The sequence below is a fragment of the Rhinatrema bivittatum genome, chromosome 4, assembly GCF_901001135.1.
Source record: "Rhinatrema bivittatum chromosome 4, aRhiBiv1.1, whole genome shotgun sequence".
NCBI lineage: Eukaryota > Metazoa > Chordata > Amphibia > Gymnophiona > Rhinatrematidae > Rhinatrema > Rhinatrema bivittatum.
This window is the reverse complement of record NC_042618.1, coordinates 79,948,273-79,972,157: the sequence shown is the minus strand read 5'-3', so window position 1 is coordinate 79,972,157 and position 23,885 is coordinate 79,948,273. Positions and strand designations below refer to the sequence as shown.

At 42.8% G+C, this 23,885-nt stretch overlaps 1 protein-coding gene across 1 annotated transcript in view; it reads right to left on the bottom strand.

Moving 5' to 3' along the window:
• The window catches only part of MDGA2 (MAM domain containing glycosylphosphatidylinositol anchor 2), a 1,648,575-nt gene that overhangs the window by 141,545 nt on the left and 1,483,145 nt on the right, over positions 1-23,885 (bottom strand). Inside the window, exons 11-12 of the mRNA XM_029598388.1 lie at positions 6,710-6,887; positions 2,061-2,081 (exon numbers count right to left, since the gene is read on the bottom strand). Coding sequence (XP_029454248.1) covers positions 2,061-2,081; positions 6,710-6,887 — 199 coding nt within the window. The remainder of the gene's footprint in view (positions 1-2,060; positions 2,082-6,709; positions 6,888-23,885) is intronic.

Genomic DNA, 23,885 nt, shown 5'->3' with positions numbered 1-23,885 from the left:
AACAGCACGCGTCGACGCCATTTCCAGTTTGTCCACCAATTCACCCAGGAAAGAGCGAGGTCCCTCCAAACTCCCCTGGTTTGATAGCCTGCACTCCCCACAGTTACCCCAGAATCTTTAAATCCAACAGAAATGGCTAATCTCTTATTTTTTACATTATACCTCCTCCATAGCAGAAGTAGACCTGGGCACATCTCTTCGCCATGGCCTGAAACACCCAGACAGCGTCCACACAACACCCTTTTTTGAAATCAAGTGAGATGTGTGCGCAGGAGGAGATACATGCATATCTGGGCGGCTTTCAAAATTCAGTGTGCACATGTCTCCTGATTTTGGTGCCGCTGGGCTTTTAAAATTCACCTTAAAGTGCATACTTTTATAAAATAAGTAGTGATTTATTGCATTACAGATATGCATACTGAAAAATACTGCATACTTTCAGGGAAGAGATCTGCAGTATTTTATAAACTATGTGGATCTTACGACACAGTTCATAAAATACTGCTGTCATTTTAGATGCGCATATGTGCTGACTTAAGCAGAGATTTGGAAAAACCCTCAAAAAACATAGGGGCCAATAACTAGCCATGGAGTGGCTAAATCAGCTAGCTGGATATAGCTAACCGCCTAAATGAAAGGTAGATTTTAAAAGCCTTGTGAGTGCAAAAATGGCCATTTGCACGCGTAAGTGGCCCGAGCGGGAGCTACATGAATTTTAAATAGCCGTATGCGTGCCCAGAGTGTTCCAGAGGCTGAGCCAGCACTGACACAGCCTCTAATTTTCCTTACATACACACACCACTTTGCTACTGCTCCTTGTTAGGTGCAGGAGAACATTATAGGAGAGAGAGAGAGAGAGAGACTGCAATATACAAATTAACTCCTTTTCATCACTTATAAGGTCAAAAATTCTTTAACGAGGCCAGTTTTACAATGGATACCTCTGAATGTGTATGTAAAACACCCCCTATCCCCAACCCACCTCCCGAAAACCCACACCAAATCAAAGTGCCCCCACACATTGGTCCATATATAGAGTATAAGACTGAAATCTATAAAGAGTCTCTCTCTCTCTCTCTCCATGGTGTTCTCCTGCACCTAATAAGGAGCAGTGGCACATGTATGTGTGTACAGCTCCAGACATATGTGTATAGTGTGTATGGGCACACATACCACCTTTTTAAAATCTACCTTTTAATGGGGGCTGCGCCACTGAATATACCCGACTATCTTAAGGTTATCCAGATAAGTATATCCGGTTAACTTTAGGACAGCCCTATGGTGCAATCAGAGTTAGGCACATTTGTTAAGTGTCTAACTTTAAATATCGGAGTTAGCCGTCCAACTTATGCAGCTAACTCTGGCCCACCTTGAAATGCCTCCCGCCTGGCTCCAGACGACCTCCAAAATATGTGGCTAATTTCTAGCTGCATATAGCTTCAGTTATCGCTGCTTTGCCATTTAGACGGATAACATTTCAGTTATCTATCTAAATGGCTCCTGAATATTGGCCACACAGTTACAGTTAGGAATATGCAATCATTTTGAATAACATGAAAAAATGCAATGAAACAATTTCTTTCATTTCATATCATTTCTAAATGGCTCCTGAATATTGGCCACACAGTTACAGTTAGGAATATGCAATCATTCTGAATAACATGAAAAAATGCAATGAAACAACTTCTTTCATTTCATATCATTTCAAACTGAAATTATTTCATTTTCTAATTTTGTGCATGCAATTTGCAAAATTGTGCACATAAAAATGCATTTACTGCACACAAAATAATAATGCACTATTTCCAAGAAGAAAAATGAAAAGTGAAAAAAAAGATATAAAAATGTTAAAATAAAAGATGAAAAAAAAATAACAGAACCCTCACAAACAAAGTAAAGAATCAGTGTTCACACCCCTAGTTACAATGATTGAGAAAATATTCTAATATATATTCATGCTCTTTCAGCGACGAAGCAATTTATAAAATGTGTTTAGAGTAATGCTCTTCTAGGTTCTTTACATTTACTATATCAGTCACATGAATAAAGAGAATACTTACGTAAGTGAGGATTAATGGGAGCTATAAAAAAATAAAATAGAGAGGTTAGAATATGTAGATCTTATACATACTAATGATTATTTTCATCCTAAAAATATAAACTCTAATGAACAGAAATATTCTAATTTAGAGAATATCTAGCCCCAATGTACTAGATTTTACATTTTATAGATAAACATAGTAAAGGATTAGGATATTCCTCATTCCTAGACACTGTCAGTGTTAGTGATATGCTGCCTCCCCTCACCCTGCAAACCTTTGAGCCCTTTCCCCCGACCTCACACTGCCCCCAGCAGTTCCAAAACCAACAAAATTTTCTGGGATTGCAGTGAGCATAGGGACGAAGTCTGAATTCATAGGCCCCATCCCCTTCACGAAAGCCCAGAAGTGGTGAGGCACGTGAGTATAGGATCCATGGTGCTGAAACAGTGGTAGTGCGAAGTGTGGTATCAGTATCAGAGGTCAAGGGCAGACTTGGATGTTCTACAGGGCAGTTGAGGGACAGCAAGTGTGGCTATATTCACAATACTGTTTCACAATACTATCAAGAATGTGTATGTTTTATTTTAAAAAAACAAAAGTAATATATTTTGAATAAATTCTTTATAGTGGAATGAATTTGGTGCCATGCATTTTTTTTTTGCTTTAAATAAATGCAGTGCTCAAAGTTATACATACTTATTGCTTTGCTACATAGAAAGATATAGGGTTCAAGATCATATTATATAATGATCATGTATATGTTGGATTCAAGCATATAGTATATCGCTCTTTGATCCTATAATCCGCTTATAAGAAAGTTGCTGTATAACATGGGCTATAAAATGTTTTAAATAAATCAGTAGAGACTTAAGATCAATATAGAACACCTACAGCCTGTCACGGATGTGAGCCCTTGGGCTATGACATTGTTGATGAGGTCTAGTAGGCAAACCTACTAGGCCTACACTGACGGTAGGTGGACTCGCCTTTACTAGGACTGGATCAGGGGTTTCACCAATTCCAGCCTGGTTCCCTGCAGGTTGAGCCCTTGGGTTCCAGAGGCCGGCAGAACTTAAGCAAGAATCCTTTAAGAAGCGATCAGCTGAGACTCAGGCAGCGGTTAGGGCAGGCAGGATGGCATCTCGGTCAGTAACCAGGTCCAGGTCAAAGTTGAGGCAGGTGGCAGGCATGCAAATCAAGGTCCAAGCTAGGGTCAGGGCAGGCGGCAGTCCAGAAGAGTCGTCAGTGTCCGTAGCAAGGGTCAGAACCAGGAGTCAGGCAAAGACGGACAGCCAAGACAAAGACAAGGCACTGGCAAACAAGACACAAGCAGGACAAGACAGGAAAGGCAGGGCAAGGCAACAAGGAAACAAGGCTCATGGGAAGGAAGGCTGCAGGAGGACCAGTTGCAGAATAAAAAGCTATGGAATGCGGCTTTGGTTTAATTAGATAGGTTGCTGACATCAGAGAGGACTGCCGACAAGTTTCCCACGAAAGGGCCTTTAAGAGGTGCTGCACTGCGCAATCCCCTAGGAGGCCCCAGGAACATAACAGCAGGATGGCATCTCAGTCACATCAGCAGTGTGGGAAGTCGGGGATGACTGCGACCGGTCGCGGGCCGTCCTGTGGCCTGCCAAGATGTTACACAACCCTTATTTGAACCGGTTGTTTTTTTAGGGGACAATTTTCAAACTGTCTGCACTGGGACAAAAACTGCATACTTTACCTACAGGCTTTGCATCAATTTTTAAAGTCAAAGTCTATGCATACTTTTGCTTTGAAACTTAAGTGCGGATACAAAGTAAGTAAGGTCATTTGCACTTGCTTTCTCTGTGGGTAGCTAAAAAATGTATGCATGAACCCCTTTCACATGGTAGGAGCACAAGATGGCGCCGGTCGTCCATTGCTCCTACCATGTGACAGGGGCCGACCAATGGCACCGGTAGCCCTTGTGACATAGTAAGGTCAAAGGCTATCGGCACCATTTTGAATACTGGCAGCCGACGGCGTGAGTGCAGGAGATGGCTCCCAGACTCCCCGCTGGACCACCAGGGAGTTTTGGTAAGTCTTGGAGGGGTCAGGAGGGTGGGGGGTTTGTTTAAATTGGCTCCTTTAGACGGCCGAATAATTCGGTGAAGATTCATTGTATTCTTGGGGAATTGCGATATGTTTCGCTTCCCCACGAATACAACGAATATGGCCCCAAACGTTGTGGATTACCAATACGTTGCAAACGAATGCACACCCCTAGAACACAAATGTTTAGCCACATTGAGAAAGCGCAGTTTTCAGTCTGCCAACAAATGTGGGCAAAACACTTTTTTACCCATGTGAATCATTTTGAAAAGTTTTCTCCTAGTGACTTGTATTTAGCTCTGCAATAAAAAATTAGAAAACCTATGACATTTTTTCCCACTTTCCTTCAAACCTATTGATTTCAAAGGTTATTTGATTCAAATGTTTCTGAACTTTACGGTCCTAAAATTGTGTAAACTAAAAGTAACAGCAACTTTCATTTTGAAATGCTGTGACACTCCTTAATGAATACTACTAATGGAAGAGTAATACATTGTTTGATTTAAGCTAGCACTATCCATCCTGAAATAGCATGCAGTTACGTCCATGTTCCTGCAATACTTAAGATGAATTTTAAAATCTCAACGTGCACCGAAATTAGGGGATGTGGAAATATGCTGGGCTTGCGCACGCAAGCGGGATTTAATGCTGCCTGGATACGCGTGCAAATGCCGCTGCGCACACATCTCAGAACTTCTCTAGAAGGGGCACAGCCTGGGTGTGATCTGGGCAAAACGTGGGAATTTTGGGACTTTAACCAGAAATTCTCACGTAAATAGTTTCGCAATCCTGCTGCTTAAGTTAACTTCTGCTATGGATGGGTGTTAGTCCAAAAAAAAAAAAGAAAGAGCCATTTTGGAGAGGTTTAAAGGGTCTGAGGTAACTGGGAGGGATGTACGGGCTATCAAACCAGGGGGTGGGGTGGGGTGGAGGACCTAGCTGTTAACTGGATGAACTGGGAACCAACTGTTAAAACCGGCTAATGCGCTGACACGCGTCCCTTTTAAAATTCCCCCACTTATGCGGTAGAAGCGGGATTTGCGTGCACAGGTGCGTGCCCACTTAAAATGCGTGCACATGTGCGCGTGGCCAGGCTATTTTTTATTATTGGCATAATCAAACCCACTATTATATTTTATAATTTTATTGTAGTGGACCAGGCTTTTTTTTTTTAATATATTGAGTAGTGGAGGTTTCATATAATTATGCTTAAAGGGACTATCCAGGTTACCCTGTAGTTGTTTGTATATAATCATAAACACACCACCTACCCTCCACCCTGTGTTTCTATATAACCGTGCCACCAACAATAAAAGTTATATATATATATATATATATAATCCCTGTGTCAATGTTTCTTTTGTTGAATTCATTATTTATTATTTTACATAAAGAATCTTTATCCAACGCTGCTAGTCACCTTTTTGTTCTATCCCCTTTTTTTTTTGCTTCTTAGTACTTAACTGCTGTTGAAACGAAGTTGAAACAAAGTTGTTACTTCCTTTCCGTTGCTGTTCAATGCTCTCTCCAATGTTTGATAGTCCCGACCTGTACAAGTTTTGGAGTCTGACAACTACGGGGTAACCTGGATGGTCCCTTTGAGCATGATTATATGAAACCACCACTACTCACCTTAATATATATTTTTTTTAAAAAGCCAGGTCCACTACAATAAAAATAATAAAATATAATAGTGGGTTCAATTATGCCAATAGTGAAGTTTTCAAGGTGAACCCATTTTTGAGTGGCAATTTAAGTGGGGGCAGGCTATTTTTATGACATGCGCGCATATGTTATAAAATAACTGCGACCCTGGGTAAGGGCTGACGAATGCCCCCCCCCCATGTGTGCCCGCCTGCTGCTTTGAAAGTTACCTTCCCTATGTTTCTTTGTAAGACAGAAAAAAATTCAAATCAATATTGACCAAAGCTATGATAGCCATGTAGTATTGTATAACTAGATGAAAGGCTAAACAAATGACCAGTTCCAGGGCTAGGAAATTCTCTTTTAAACCATTTAAATATTTTATAATATAAATAATACATATTGGGGCAGATTTTCAAAGGGTTACGCACGTAACTTACGCACATAACCCCAAAAACCTTACGCGACGGGTAGCGCGCACAAATGTAGGCCCCATGTGCAAATTATAAAATCTGCCCCATTGTTTTCATTTAATCCCCCAATATTTTATCCGGCATATGCTATTTGGTTCAGAGGAACTAATAAATTGATGAAGGGACCTACTTATCAAATTGCAATAGTGTTTTAAAGTCCTTTGCTATGACATGGGACCCATTTATTTTAATGGAGCCTTTTTAGTAACAATGTGCATTAGCATAAGTTAACACATTTGTGGAAAAAAGTCCCTAAGCTGAGATTTATGTAAGGATATTGCAAACTGCATGATTTATAAGTTTCATATGTTGGATGGAAAGGAAGTAGTCGGGAAGATTTACAAAGATTTTTAGGCTAACTTACTCAATGAGAAAACACAGATTTAAAATTTCTGTCATCTGTTCATGCTATATTAAAAGTCAAGCTATTTTCCAAAGCAATAGCAAGTCTAATTTTCAAAATATGACTCTTACCACTGTATTTGATGATACGAATGGCTGAGTCTCCCTCACCAAATCTGGTGATGGGAGTTAAGCGAACTTCATATGGTTCTGGCTTAATCAGTTCTGTCAGGTTGTTGGTAATTAGTTCTCCTTTTTGAATTTTCCCATTGATGCTAATTTCCTGCTCCCACCAACGCTGGTGTCCTGCCTGAAATGGAAAGAGAACGGCATCACCATATGACTTCTTTCATATGTTTCTAGATGCAGCATCTATATACAGTACATTGCTATTAGAAGCATATTCACAATTCCATTGCATGTAATATGTAGCTTTTGCAATTCAGGCTAGCCATGCTGCAGAGACAGTGCTCACAAACTTGTATGGGAGGGAATCTCAGTCATTGCACCACAGACGCAGCAAATGACTAGTCTGAGAGAACATTCTTGAAGGGTTTTGAAGGGAACCACAGGCTGTTATTGTGATGTCCAGACAGTTTCCCGTGGCAATTCAGGGGAGGTTCTGCATGAAGAGTTAGAAAATCTGTGGCACATTAGCATACTGTCCACTTTTATTTTACTTTATAAAAATAATGTTTTCCAGCCTTCCATATGTCTCTGGATAATTTCTGCTCTTTGTTTAGGTTCTTTGTGGATGGAACAAATGCAACTTAGTGGTCTATGTCTGAAAGGGAAAGGAGATATCAGAAACACTGGGTATGGGAAGGTAGGAACGGGAATCAGAAAAAGGGATGGGATGATGGGGATGGAGCCGAGGGAATCCTGGAGATGGGGAGGAAAGGGATTAGAAGAGTATATTTCGGAGGTGGGATGGAGGCAGTTGGGGATAGGTAGAATTGGGAGTGGAGGAGAGGATTGAAGAAGGAGAGAGAAGAAGAAATGAGGGAAGGAGATCCCTTCTTTAACTCCTCACCTCATTTGACACAGATCATCTAACATATACCCCAGCACTGATCTTCTCCCTCTCTTCCGTTTGCCCACAAACACACACACACATATCCAGCATTAATCTCCCTCTCCTTTTCACACCCATGCTGATTCCCACTCATATACACACATACACACACATACACACGTGCCACCTGACCCTATCCTCTGTTCCAGTAATCCACATCTGCTCTTCTCAGTCACTGTTCTCTTACTTCCAGAATCGCTCGTACTGATCCTCTGTCCCCTGCCAATTCCTTTTCCCACTTCGTATCTACCCCCAGTCAATTGTATTTATCCTCCTCCTTCCCAATTGACACCCCTCCCCCTCAAATCCAGATGTTTGCCCTGTTCTTACTCTGACTACTCCGAAATGATTTCTTCATCTCTGTCCCCCCCCCCCCCCCCCCCCCATGCCAAGCTAGCAGCAGGACAAGGAATGTGGTAGAGCTTCCGGTCATGGTCTCATCTACCACACAAAACCTGATTTGCAGTTTGAACTACCAATGACATCATAGTTCCAACAGTTCAGGCTGAAGAGCCAAGGAAAGGAATATGGCCTAGGGCACAATGGTCTTCTCCTCCTCTTTATAGCCAGCTGGGAGGAATGGCAGGGCCCAGAGAGATGGGGGAAGGGGAGGCAAAAGGATCAGACGTAAGGAGGCTCCCCACCCTTCCCTGGTTTCCTGTGATTCTACAGGGATTAGTCAGTGCCACAAAACAGGGCAAATTTTGTGACTGTTGCCACAGAGATGGGATTGTGGGAGACCAGAAGCCTTAGTCTGGAAAAGGCAGGCCCATAGGTGACTCCTTAGAAGCCTTTGTGCGCGAAATAATTGTGGCTAGTTTCCTTCCACTAATGAGCTCCACCTGACTCTACTATTTTTAGTCCTAATCTACCACTGCCGAGGTATATTCCATGCTTCAGTTGTTGCCACTGAATGATGTCAGACTCATGGCCCTGAACACACTAGAAAAGGCAAGTTCAGAGGTGGGCCTGTCCCTCTAAGAGCCTGCCCTTTAAAATGACTCAGAGGACTTACAAAGTCTAGCTTTAGAAGAGATAAAGAAGGATACTTATTTTTAGTTTCCTTTCTATTTTGAAAGTCACATCTTTTGTACTTATTTTGTTCTGGCTGTCAAGGCTTGTAGCTGTATTGTCATTAAGATCTATTTTTCATCAGTACGTCTATTGAATTTTCAGGTATCAATTTAATGATGAATTTTAAAAGCCGGACACACCCAGAAACCAAGAGATGGGTGCACATCTAGCACATGCGCATGTCCCCTCGATTTTATAAGCTACCCTCTTATGTCCACAATTACCGAAGCGCAAATATCTTGCATATGGAAAAAGAAGGGCAGAATGTGGGCGGGGCATGGATGTTCTGGAGTGGAGGCCATGAAATTCACGCACTTGTAGCTACACGCCTGAGTGCACGCACAAGGCCCATTCAGAGTAAAGTTACTTCTGCTATGGATGAGGTGTAAGTTCACATAAGACTATTTCCAGTCATCTATGAAGTGCTTGAGGGCCGGGGTCTGGGTTAAGTGGCGAGAGTGCAGGCTATAGAACCAGCGTGGTCTGGAGGACCTAGCTGTAGACTGGGCAAACTGGGTCATGGCCCTGTGTGTCTCAAATCTGACATTATGCTTCTGTGCTCATACAACCTGATAATTAGGAGCATATATACCCGTGCCAGGGCTATTTTATAACATGTGCACGCATGTGCATGCACGATGTAAAATTTCAGTGCATCTGGCCGTGTGCCCATACACACGTAAATATGTGCACCCATTTGAAATCCTCATCCCTCTTTGTATATTTTTCCATTATTCTGCCTTTTTGTCATCATGTGCTGTGGGTTAGATATCTGTAAAACTGGGGATTCCGTTTCAATCATTATGAGCCAGGGTAGGTTTGTTCCTTTTTGTAGGGGTCTGGCCTATGTTTTTGGTTCTTTGTCTTGCATTTCTGAATTGACTTTCTTGTTCTTTTGAGTTGTGTCGGTAGCATGTGGGTATATTTATTTTTAGTATTTAGTGGGATATCCTTATGTTGGGAGACTGTATTTTATAATTATTTGATTGTGACTTGTCGCCTTTTTATTTTATAATTGTTTGGCTTGGTACCATTTGATTGGCTTTGCCGAGCTATGTGATTGACTGGCGCCTTGTTTATTACATTTATTTTGTTGTTTCACTTCTAGCTGATACTTCACATGCTGCTGACATTTGCTGCTACATTAGGAAATATATTTTCTGATGTGCTGCTGGCCTATTATAACTTGTCTGACATCTAGTTAGTTCTTTGTTTTAGGATCTGGTACCTCCTGATATAGCTTTTCTGAAACATGGTCCGTGATGGGGGCACATCAGTATCTGTATTGAAAACGTGCAGTATTTCTAGTCATTATTAAAGACATACTTTGTTGGACTTATATACGGACAGTCTCTACGTTTTCTGCACACTTTAAGGTGAATTTTAAAAGCAGGGCAGAGGCCATACTCGGGAGATGTGCAATTGCCAGATGTGGGCCTGTGTCCATCTGATTTTATAAAGCACCCAGATGCATGCACAAGTGCAAATGTGTACATAGCTTGTATCGGCCAAAAAAAAAAGGGGGGCATGGTATGGCTCACGGGTATTTTGGGGCATGACAAAGAGATGAGTGCCCAAGTAGCTATGCGCCTGGGTGCAAGTCCAGGTCCAATGCTGCATAAATTTACTTTTGCTATGGAGGAGGAATAAGTTAAAAAAACAAAAGTTACAGGCATCTGTGAGGGTTTTGAAGGGTTTGGGGTAACTGGGAGCGGGAGTATAGGTCAAAGAATCAGGAGGTTGGGAGGACCTAGGAGAACACTAGGTGAACTGGTAAATGAACAGGTGAAATTGGTCTTTGGCTGGATGCGCATCTGTTATAAAACACTTTCTCGTCCATATGCCAATTATGCTGCTGGATGCACACCAGTTTAAAATTAGGTGCACATATGTGTGTCTAGGCTATTTTAGAACATGTGCACATCTGTGTGTGCATGTTATAAAATGACTGCGATTCTGGGTGTGGTCCGATACACATGTATATGTGTGCCCGTACTCCCGTTTGAAAGGTACTGTCCCTCTGTTTTGGGGGATTTACCTGTTTTGGTGTGCATTTAGCTACCTGTTTGTTTTGTTCATTTTAAACAAGACCCCTCCCCACTTTCCACCACAGTTTATGGGAACAACAAGGTAGGGGCAACAATACGAAAGGGGGAAAGGGAGAGGGGTTGCCACTGTATATAAAACTTTTGTTGGGTGAGTGGAGGAGTGGCCTAGTGGTTAGAGCAGTGGGCTATGAACCAGGAGACCTCCATTGCCTCAGGTACAAACTTAGGCCTGGATTTATCAAAATGCACTAAATATTGCATGTGATAGGAAAAGGGGTGTGTTTTATGGTAATAGGCAGTTTATTGCACTAATACCTATGCAAAGTGATAACTTTTTTGCACTTTGCAATAAGTGCCAGAATTGTTGTATTTCCTACATACAACCACTGGGAGGACCATGTAGAGAGTCCATCAAGCTAGGTCGAGAGAACATTGCACAAATCTCATCTTTGGGTGAGTTTCCTCACTTCGAAGGTCATCAAATCTTCCCAAGAGAGCACTGTTCTGTTCTTACGTCTCACTTTGAATGTCAAAGTGGCCCCTAACCTCTACACCAGGGGTCAGGAACCTTTTTGACTGAGAGAGCCATAAACGCCACATATTTTAAAATGTAATTCCATGAGAGCCATACAATATGTTTAAAACTAAATACAAGTAAATGTGTGCATTTTATGTAAGATCACACTTTTAAAGTACAATAAGTCTCTGAAAATATTACACCAGGCCTTAAGACACCAATACATCTCGTATTAGGAAAACGGACCAAGTCAGGCTGCTATAGAGTCCTACACAGAAACTACATGCCAGCAGAAAACCTCACCTGAATCACGTGCTGTCCCTCACCTAACATAGAATAAAGAGACCAAAACGCATAACAAGAAGCATGCAGAAAAAACTGAATTGGAAACTGCAACAAGCCAGAGTCTCTGTATGCAGTGTAACAAAGGAAAAAAGAAACATCACCCATCCTTATAAAACAAATCAAGAAATATAAAATCATCAGCAGTAAAACTGTACTAACAAAAAGAACATATTTCGAAACAGCTGATGAGTGGAATATCCAATAATTAAACACTCATATAAAACATTTCCAGATACCAACAAAATATTTCAAAATAGCAGACACAAAGACCCAGTAATGAAAAATAATAAGGATACAAAATTTTTTTTGCTCTGCATACCTGGGAACGTTTGATATCCAGGTGTCCTGAGATTGTTCTGAATTAGCAGGAGGTGGGGTGGTTTGCTTGGAACTTTCTCCTCTCTCAGTCACATACCAGCACTCTCACTCACACTGGCTCTCAATGACACACCTATACACACATGCTCTCAGTACTCACATATACACATGTTTTTTCTCTCTCACCTGCTGTCTATCTTTTCACGCTTACACACACACACACAGGCTTTCAATCACATAAATACATGCTGTCTTTTTCTCTCACACACAGACTCTCATTCACATGCTTACAAACATGTCCTCTCTTTCTCTCATTTACACACAGGCTCTCAATCACATACTCACATGCTCCCTCACCTAAATCAGCTCTCAATCACACACAGACACACATGGTCTCTCTCTCTCATTTAAACACAGGCTCTCAATCACATACTCACATACTCCATCACCTAAACCAGCTCTCAATCACACACAGACACACATGGTCTCTCTCTTACTTATACACACAGGCTCTTAATCATACATACACATGATCTCTTTCACACACAAAGGATCTCAATCACACACACATACTCTTTCACACAAACAGGTTTTCAATCACAAACTTACACATACAGGTTCCCAATGGTAAACTTACATTCATGCTCTCTCTCTCTCACAGGCAGGCTCTCAATCACACACATACTCTCTTTCACATGTACAGGCTCTCAATCATTCACATACATGCATCTCTCACTCACACACACACACACACACACACAGCCCCCTCCCCCTGCGGCCCGGAAGAGGAAGTGGAGAGTATCGGGTGCGTGTGCGGCAGGAAGAGGCCACACTAGTGCGCTCGGCATCGGCCCGAAGAAAAGAAGACTGCAGCGCGGCTCAGAGGAAAACGAAGAGGTTCAGCCGCGGCCGATGGGACTCCGCCTCCGCGAGGGCTGAAAATGAAGAGGTTAGCGTTGGGAGGAGGCTGCTGCTGCCGCCGCGAGTTCCCGGGGTGCTCGCTCATTCACTCTCTCTCTCCCCCACCCCGGGAACTCGCGGCGGCAGCAGCAGCCTCCTCCCAACGCTAACCTCTTCATTTTCAGCCCTCGCGGAGTCCCATCGGCCGCGGTTGAAGCTCTTCATTTTCCTCCGAGCCGCGCTGCAGTCTTCTTTTCTTCGGGCTGATGCCGAGCGCACTAGCGTGGCCTCTTCCTGCCGCGCACGCACCCGATACTCTCCACTTCCTCTTCCGGGCCGCGGATGGGGGGGGGGCGGGAAGAAGAAAGCATGCCGGTGCCGCTGACTCCAGCTGTCCTGCCGCGTTCCGCCCGGGCTGACAGCATTTTAAGCCCGTGCGGAGGAGGACCGGGGAGCAGCTGGGTCAGCGGGAAAGTGTGGCGACACTTGTCTGCGAGCCAGATGCAGCCCTCAAAAGAGCCATATCTGGCTCGCGAGCCATGGGTTCCCGACCCCTGCTCTACACTAATACCTAAACCTCACCTCGAGTTAGTAGGTGGGCCTACCATAGAGATATAAATAACTATCTAGTGTGAGGGCATTGTGTCTCTCTCTCTCTCTCTCCCACCCACCCCCCCCCCCTCAGTGGATGTAGGAGGGCCCTGATAGCTAGGCTGGTTCTCCAGGAGCTTAAAATGGCATTTGCAAAAACATCACAACACACAATAAAGCCCTATCACCTGGCTTTACGCAAATGAAAAAGGTGTAGTTAAAATTCACATTAAAGCCATGCAATACAGCTTCACAAAACTGTGAGCCCACTTGGCCACAAATCCTCCCCTTTTTCTCATTTGCATCGCACCATGCATTATGATGCTTTCACATGCGTTAAAGACATTGTTTTCATGCGAAAACGCCTTAACGCATGTGAAAACGCCATATAGCACTTTAATAAATGACCCTCTTAGATTGTAAGCCCTCTGGGGATAGGGAAATACCTCTAGTACCTGAATGTAATCCACTTTGAAGCACTGAAAAAAAAGTGGAATATAAATCTAAATAAATAAATTTCACTTTGTTATTTGGTTCGGGCTGTGAAAGAATTGTTGAATACCCTAAAGTTTGCCATATGTTTAGTATATTTTCTACCAGGCGCTGGGGCAATAGATCTCATTACATTTGCAGAAGCATTTATAGCTCTCCATCAGAAAAATCTGGAATTGATTATTTTGGGGAGATATTAATTTCCATTTTGATGACCCTTTTACTTCTGTTATTGAGGACTTTATAATGCTTAAGACTTCAATGGATTTGTCTCTGATTTTCCTAACCAATCTGCAGGACATTTTATTGATTTGTTGGTGCCTAATTTGTGGGTTTACACAAAATCACATTCTAAATCTACATCCTAGAGACAATTCGGTCTCACCATGTCCTTATTCAATGTAAAACAGTTGTGCCTTATTCCAAACAGTTGATGGTAGGCACCTATTGATCTCACATAGTTTGAGAGCCATTGAAAACAGTTACAAGCTGATGCAAATTTTTAAAGAAAACAATATTTCTTCCCTAAATTAATGATTGTTGTTCATCCTTGAGCCAAGCTTCAGATGACGTTGTTCTTCTTAAATCTGTCAAGACTTCCAGGAAAAGGTAACCTGTCTCCTGATTAATTCTAGATTGTCTAGAATTAAAACATAAAGATAAGCAAATCGTGAGGTGTTGGCACGAGACTCATTCTGCTAGTGATAAGGAGGCATACCAGAATCTTCTGGTAATTTATGTGTCAGCTTTAGCAGCTGCACATAGTTAGTAGTTTTCTACTAGGCTCATGACTTCATTAAGTAGGCCTCAAGATCTTTTTGGAAAAGTTATTAATTGATAAGCCTAAGTCTAACATCAGTGTAAATGCTTCTGGGGTGGAGTCCTTTGCAAATGATTTTGAAAATAAAACTACTTCCCTTTGCATATTATTTAATAATCAGAATTCCAGAAAAGCTAATGAGGTTAGAGCTGTTCTGTCTGTACCAGCAGTATTGTCAGTCCCAGGGTCAGGTAACTGGAATTCCTTTTGAAAGGTGAGAACTAAGGATACTGAGGACATTTTATCATTAGTAAGCACCTCAGGATGCAGTTGAGACTTTATCCATTCTGGCTGCTATGAAGTCTAATACTGATCTTTGTGAATTCCTTTATACAGATTGTTTCAATACATTTGGTAAAATACCTTCTGAAAACAATAAATTAACAGACTATTATATATCTTAGCCTAAAGAAAGCGCCATTATATCCTACTGAGCTAGGAAATTTTAGGCCCATTTTCAATTTTTCATTTTTAAGCAAAGTTGATTAAAAGAGTGCCCTCAGGCAGTTGCAGAGATTTATAGATGAAAACAACAGTGTGGATCCACATGAATGGAGGTTTAGGACAAACCACAGCATGAAGCCTTTATCATGTTGGTTATTGACACCCTTTCGATAGGAGTAAAAGTTATTTTTGTTCTTCTTGATGCATTTTCCGCATTTGATACACTTAGCCATCAGATTCTGCTGAGCTGATTGGCACAGACTGGGATAGGCGGTACAGTTTTGATTTGAGACATTTTTAATATTTCACATTCAGAAGTTTTGAGTAAACAAGAACCTCTCTTCTGTGAAGTTTATTACTTCTGGAATTCCTCAGGGGTCTTCATTGTTGGCTATGTTATTCAACTTGTACTTGCTTCCACTTGGGAGGGTAATTGCCTCCCATGGATGAAATACAAGTTTTATGCTGACAATATACAGTTGTATCTTCCTGAGAACATCCATTTCAGATACTTTAAACACATTGTCTGAATGTTTGTGGTGATGGACAATTGGACACTTGCTAGTAGGCTGGCTTCAAAAATCAAATTTTGTAGGTTAGCCAATCTTTAGTACCCGAAAATACTGCAAAGACCTAATTTAGGGATCAGTCTTTCCCATTTTTTTAATCAGATGATTGTACTTGGGGGTGTTTTTAGATTCTTATCTTTCCTTTAAAGCACAGAATAAACTCCAAGCTTTGAAGGTTGAAACAGACTTGTGTTTAGTTTTCTTGATTTCAGGTTTATAAATTTTAATTGACGATTTATGTTCTTGTTTGTTATATATATGTCAGAAATATTTCTTGTGGTTTAAATTGTAATCTGCCCTGAACTACTTCCCTCGGTAGGGTGGAAAATAAATTATTTTAAATAAAGTAAGATTAAGGTTGTTTTATGGAAACATCTTTTCAGTCACAAACCTCATTAATATCCATACAATTTCAAAAAGGTACAAGGGGCAGAAACAATGCAAAATTATAAAACAGAGATCAAAAAAGTATGTCAGACTACATTCCTCACCCTATCCATGTTACCCATATCCTCCCCTCTCGTACCCTAAACCCATATTAAACAGTACTATGTCAGATTTTTAGAGTTAATCTTTGCAATATACATTTGAGGAGAAAGTGAATTTATAAAAGTGTGCCAGACTTTAAAGAATGACCAATGTCATGTTACTGTGCTCTTAAGGGAAGAAATTGTTTCCTGTCTTTAAGTGATGCATGTGATTCCTGTTGCACCGGGAGGTGGAGCCTTGGCCTAGTGAGGGTTGGTAGGCTCCCTGGTCGGACCCAGAGAGCGCCTGCCACCAGGAGGCGGAGCATAGGAGGAGACAGAGGCTAGCTGGAGCTTCGCCACTAGCAACCCGGGGTTCCCTCGGGTTGAGCTCTTGGTTACCCAGGCCGCCTGGTCTTAGGTGGGCCTCGCAGGGTCTCCTTGAGAGAAAGTTCAGAGGTGTGCCCACCAGGATCAAGGGTGCGCAGCTGATGTTCAGACTAGAAGTCCGGGGTGCCAGAGAAGGCCAGAAGAGAGTCTCTGAATGTATGGCAAGGATCAAGGCCAGAGTCAATGTAATGTGGTCAGCCAAAGCAGGGGTTAATACCAGTAGTCAGTCCGTGGATAGTCAGCCAAAGCAGGGGTCAGGTTCCAGGCAGCAGTCAGACGTAGTCAGGGATCAGGCAGAGGTCGGTTCCAGGCAGCGTGCAGACTTGGTTGGTAAACAGACAGAGGTCGGTTCCAGGCAGCGTGCATACGAAGTCAGTAAACAGGCAGAGGTCAAATCCAGGCGGCGATCAATGTAGTCAGGAACAGGCAGAGGTCAGAACCGAGAAGACAGACCGAAAGGTACTACCTGGGGAGACGGAGGATGCTGGAACAGAAGGACGCTGGAACACGAGGACGCTGGAACAGAAAGATGCTGGAACAGAAAGATGCTGGAACAGGACTGGAAAGAAACTGGAACAAGGCTGGAACGAGACTGGAACAAAGATTGGAAACGTAGAGGCAAACTAGAAATCACAGTGTGATCGACCCGATTGCCAAGGCAATTAAGTGATAGCAGGGACTTCCTCTTATACAGCGTTCAATCAGGGCGTGCCGCGGAGCTGAGACCTGCCCCTGGCCCTTTAAGGGACTGAGCTGTCCGCGCGCATGTGTCTGGGGCGGGACCGACGCCATGGAGGATACCGAGCCCCGCCGTGAGGCCTGGCTGGAGGTGGAAGGCCCGGCGATTGCCGCCGCGGGAAGCCGAGGCCTGGTCATACTTGCTGCTGCAGCTGGGGAGGACGACCCGGGACCCGTGGAGGAGTTAGTGAGGTGAGCAGGCCTGGGCGCGGGCCGAGCACGGATGGGACGTGCAACAATTCCTCCACATAGTTAAATTTGGAAGCTCTTTAAAAAACCCATTGAATAAGAATACATTTTTTAATTTTCTAACATTTTCAAATTCTTTCTGAACTGCAATAATTTAGTCTCCTATATAAGGACAGGTGGTAATGTATTCAATAACTGAGGACTTTGTAAGGAAATACATGATTTTGAGAGCCTACAACTGAAAATTTTTAAGTGGTGGAAGTGCAAGTAATCATGAATTCATGGAACCACAGGCAGTTAAAAAAAGAACCATTTTGAGATATTCTGGGGTGGCATCCTGTAAAGTTTTAAAAATCAACATTAAAGCCTGAATACAAGACCAGAGGAGGCAGTGCAAATCAACAGTTAGCATACCTCTAGATTTATCAAAATGCTATAATTTTCACATGGCTAATGCCTGCGATAAGGAAAAGCACTTCACATAGGAAGTTTATCGCAACATGTGTTTGCACCCCACAATACGTGTGGGGTGCCCAAATAGGCATTTCCTTAGTTTTGAGAGAGAGAGATTCTCTGTATAAAGGTTTCATAGCAGTCAACTATTTATTTCACTATGGGAGGGCCAGCTAGAAACTCAAGATGAGGATTTGGTGGTGATCTATGGTTTTGGGGCCAGTTTTGCATGCAAAGTGATACAAATGAACAGCACATAGCCCTCATTGAAGATTTGATGTGATCTGGAGTGGGGAAAGTCACACAAAGATGAGATTTCTACAAAGTTCTCTCGCCCTAGCTTGATGGACTATCACTCTGCATGTAAAACTGGCCCCAAAACCATACACCACCACCAAATCCTCATCTCAAGTTACTAGCTGGCCCTCCTATTAGGGATATAAATAGTTGACTACTATATGTGCCACCCCAGAGGCTCTCTCTCTCTCTCTACTCCCCATGTCCAAAACAGAATTTGTGATATTTATCGCAGATCGCATTTTATGCATATCACACAGTTTAACGGCAGGAAAAAAGTTGTAGTTATTTCCGGCATTTAAGATGTAATGCACAGTATCGCACGTTGCGATAATGCCCCTCATTTTCATTGTTACTACCCAAACCCCTCCCCAATCCCGCCCCTTTGAATAAATTTGAAACATATCGCAATGTGCGGTGCGAATGCATAACTATCACATGCGTTGTGGCGTTAATGTGTGCATTAACACCATAATGCATTTTGATAAATGATCCTGTTAAATTTGTATTAATTACAAGTCTTTCAGTTTCTTATTAAGTAGCCCAAAATAAAACACATTGCAATAATCAAGGGTAGGTAATATCTGTGTCTGCAAAATTGGTCTAAAATCATCATAGCTCAGGATATATCTAAGTCACCTGAGTAGTCAAAGTTTAAAATAAGCAACTTTTAAAACAACCTTAATTCTCACAAATGTATGTTCTAGAGAGCATCTCATGTCTTCTAGCTGATTTACAGGATGTTGATTTGCTTTTATTTGTGAGGAAGTAATATTCTCATTTAAGAAATTTGTCTCCTCTGATACTCAGCTATTTTTGATCTTATGGTATTGCTCTGATTTTTTTTAATCGTGTTTTTTTAGTCTACCTTAAGTTTTTATGTTAGCATTGTATAATGTTTCTAGTTTTCTGATCTGCATTGAATAAAATCTATTTGCATATTTTAGAATATAAATGATTTAATAAAAAAAATAAAATTCCATACCAGGGGTCAGATTTTTCTGGCCCTTGCCACAGCAGTGGAATCATAGAAGACCAGAGGCCCTGCTCTAGATGGAAGAGGGGAGAGTTAAAAAGGGAGACCCTGCCTAGTTATGAATGAGGATTCATAGTGCTTTACACTATATATTGGTTCCAATCGAGCTATAAGCTTATACGGTAGGTGCAAGAGGAAATAGATATGCAATATAAACAATATTAAATACAATGATTTTCTTTTACTAACGTCCCTAAATAGATAGATAGATAGAATATTGGATCTAACATCACATCATTTAGTCTACATGAAGGCATTGAAGTCTGCTCCAGATACAGCTCCAGCAAAAAACAAGTAAAGACTTCCAACATGCTAATAAGACATTGAAAATCCACAGAGGATTATGCTGCATTTAGCAAGCTGTTAATTAACAACAGTTGAAGTCTTGAGACACTGAACTGGCAAAAATCGAGAAATAAAATAGAATCAACAAGAGATCAATTTGTCTTCACTAAATACAGTCCATGGTATCATTGCAAGAATAGTTATGAACCATATTTTCCCCTGATGAAGCCTTTTCCACAGCGAAACAGAGGCCTTTATAGGGACAGAAAGAACACAGGATAAAGCAAAAGTATAACAGAGACTGCACACAATACAGAATCGTCATTAGGACAACATTCCTGTGAAACAATTATAAAGTTTCCTTTCTTGTGGACTGTGGTTCAACTATATACCCTTTCTAAACAAGGTGTCATCCATGTAGCTCATTTACAATTCACTAAGTAATTTTCTTGGAGTCCAGCTCTATTGCAAGTGATTTATTGTTTCATTACTAGCACTCTGTACATATTTTGACAATGTTTTATGTAGATATCTGTATACACTTTAGCCCTAATTTTCAAAGGGCCACGTGTGCAAATACCAACAGTTATGCGCATGGCCGGGCACCGCACCCATCGCACACATTTTCTATAGAGCCCGGCCAGGTGTGTAACTGCTGATGCACGCACAAGTGCCAGGCCCTGAAAAAGGGGTGGGACAGAGGGGAGCCGGGACAGTGGCCATTAGCCACTGCCCCGGGGAAGCGCGCGCTGGCAGCCCAGCTGGTGTGTGGAAACTACTTCTGCTCTGGAGCAGCAGTAGTAAGATAAAAAAAAAATGTGGGTAGAGAGATAGTGGCTAGGGGTTGGGGTAGAGAGGGGAAAGCGAAGGAAGGTTAGGCAGGGGGTGAGGGAAGGAAGGTCATTTATTTATTTATTTATTTATTTATTTATTTATTTAAACAGTTTCGTATACCGTTGTGCGGACGATGTCCATCTCGACGGTTTACATTACATCAAGAATAAAACAGGAAAAGGAAAAAAAATACAAACGTCTCATAATTAGGTTAGGCAGGGGGTGAGGGAAGGAAGGTTAGGCAGGGGGGTGAGGGGCCTCCAGTGGACTGGGAGGGAACTGGGGGAGGCCCAACTGCATTGCCACACGTAATATTCAAAGATTCGACCCCCCCCCCAAAGCACCGCCCGCATGCGCACGCAAATTCTAAAAACCGGTGCGCGTGGCGAACAGATTTTATAACATGCGTGTGCTGGTGCATGCATGTTATAAAATCGCCATGTCCATGTGTGCGTGCCAGGTACCGTGCACACATGGACGCATGCACGATCTTTTTAAAATCGACCCCAATATATGCATAACACTACAGAGAGTTTAAAACTGGTGCTGATGAGGACAGTGATAAATATATTACTCCTAAGGGAATTCTGTGCTAAAACAATTTAAAATTCTGTGCTTAAAAACTTAAAATTCTGCAAATTTCTGCATACAAAACACAATTTACAAGACAGTCTTTAAGTAATTACATTTCATATTAATACAGAAAAAAGTTATTACTTAAAGATGCAGAATTTTAAATATTTTGAGCAGAATTTCCCTAGAAATTCACTGTAAGAGTGTCCCTTCCACTCGCTCTCCCTACTCTCTTGGCCTGTTTGCCCTCTCAAGCCGCAACTCCTCCACCTGCCAGTATCTATCCCCTCTACCTCTAGGCTCATTCTATTGCCACTCCCAGAGTTTGACACCGTTCTCAGTTCTGCCACTCGTATAGGCTCCCTTTGTTCCTCCTTCTCTCACACACATGTTCCCTCTCTCTAGTACACATACACACACCCTCACACAGGTTCCGTCACTCTCACGCACACACACATCCCCTCATACAGGACCCTCTCTCTTGCATACACACCCACACAAGCTCCCTTTCTCTCTCATGCATACAGCCTCACACAGGGTACCTATGTCTCTCTCTCACGCACCCCTTTATACAGGCTCTCTCTCACATATACACAATCCCTTCACGCAGGCTAGCACCCTCACATACACACGATCCCTTTTTCATACACATCAGCTCCCTATCTCTCACACACATACACACTCCTTCACAATCTTCTCATTTAGGTTCTTTCTCTCTGGCACCCACACTCAAGTACCCTCCTGCTCTCCTTCAGCCCCTCCCTGCTCTCAAACTCTTTGCTTAACCCCCTGGTCTCTCTCACACACCCCCTGGTCTCTCACCTCCCCCTGCTCTCTCATACCTTCCTGCTCACCCCCCTGCCCACACATACTTCTCTACACCCACTCATGCTTACCAGGGCCTTCATTTTCGTCATGAGCCCAGCCCATCCCACGGCATACCAGGGGCTTCATCTTCACCGCGAATGGCACACGCTCAGTTCACGGCACGCCGGGGCCTTCATCTTCACTGCAAATGGTGTGTGCTCAGTTCGCGGCACATTGAGGCTTCCTCTGCCATTTTCTGTGCAGAATTTGGCAAATCTATTGGGGGGGGGAATTTTGCACGGCACAGAATTCCCCCAGGACTAATATATATATACTTGTTATTGTGCCAATTTTACCTTTTGAATAATTTTGATATTCTTTGCCATTGTATAATAAATCTTGCTAAATTAAGTATCTTTCAAATCTTTTAAAATATTTGTGGTGTTACCCTTTTTAGGGTTCTCTGATGGGTTTAGATAGATAGATATTTTTTACTTTATTAAATGCTACAAATAGTTTGTGGGATCGAACGGTGATTCCCTTAGGCCTGGAGACAAACTAGACTGACTGCAGCCTTCTTAAAACAGGAACTTTTTATTATAACTTCACACATGCACAACCATATGCAGTCTTCTCATCAAAACAGTGTACACTCTTTAATTACATTATGTTGCTTCGTCTCAGCTCAAGGTTTGGACAGTGTTACACACAGGAGCTGCCTTCTTCCTGGAGACCTCAGGCCTGGTCTGGTTATCCTCACCTGGATCCAAACTCTTGTTCCCCAGTCTCTGGTCATGCCCTCTGAGTCCCACCTGCCCCGCAGGATCCCGCCCATAGAGTACACTCTCCTTAAGTCATTTAAGATAGACCAAGTATTTAGCCTGATCCTGCACATGTAATCAGGGGAACATTACGGGCACTGTCTCACATACACCTCTCGCCTCAACTTGAGCCCATAGGGCCAAGTGTTCCTACTCCCTCCTGGATCCCATCCAGGAAAGTCCAAGACCTCCCAGTCCCCTTTCCTTAGGGTTACCCTTGACTGTGTCTCAATCACCATCCCATGTGCTATTCACCCAGTGTACATCCCCAGTCCTTTAATTAAGTCCTTTGCTGGCTCTAGGTTCAAATTCCACCCTGATGGACCTATAAGGACCAACTGGAGAACCACCTGCTTCCTGGCATCTTGTATCTCTACTGTAGAGCCCATTCTTGTTGCTGAAGTCTCCACAGTGCATCTCTCTGGGCTCTCTGTAGTCTCTTCTGAATACTCTGGCCACTTGCCCACATCGGTCTCCGGTCCTCTGCAGCATCACTCGCTGGGGTTTCCGCAGCACCATCCTCTGAGCTCACGATGGCATCTCACAATTTCTTTTCTGTGCCCTTTCTCACTGGGCTTCTCACAGGAGTTGTCTCTGGACTCCCAGCAGTGTTTGGGCACTCTACAGGGTCTTCATCCGGACTGTCTGAGCATTAACTTCCAACTTCTCACTACTGCCTCCTCATGGACAGTCTGTGTTGCTCTCCTTGGGGCTCTCTGAGTCCCCTCTCTCAGGTTCTTCACAGCCCTCTTCTCTGAGCTTCTCATGGGAGCTATTCCTGGACTCCTGGTAGTGTTTGGACACCCTCAGGGTCTTCACCCCTGTAGTGGCAATTTCCAGCCTTGCTTCCGGTAGGCTAGGAGTTGCTTTCAGCTCACTCACTAGCCTAGCATTCTCTCTGGCAACTTGCTTCCGGTCCTCCTCCCACTGGGTCATCTTTGTTGAAATTTCTTGTAGTAGAGGGACCAACTGCTGCCATTCTGTAGTGCCCGTTCCTGGGCTCTCTGCATCACGACTTCTTGATAAGGCTGCAAGGCCCCACTATACATAGAAGTGAATGCTAGCCCAGGTCTGCTGACTCCTTGCCAGACTTTCTTGTAACCTTTTATCTCCCTCCTGGAGAGTCTGGATCAAGGCTTCTGTCATGTTCTCTGACTGCTGCATTCTGGTGTTGCTGGAGCCTGGCTACTCCACTCAGGTTTTCTTTCTGGCTGCACACCTAGCA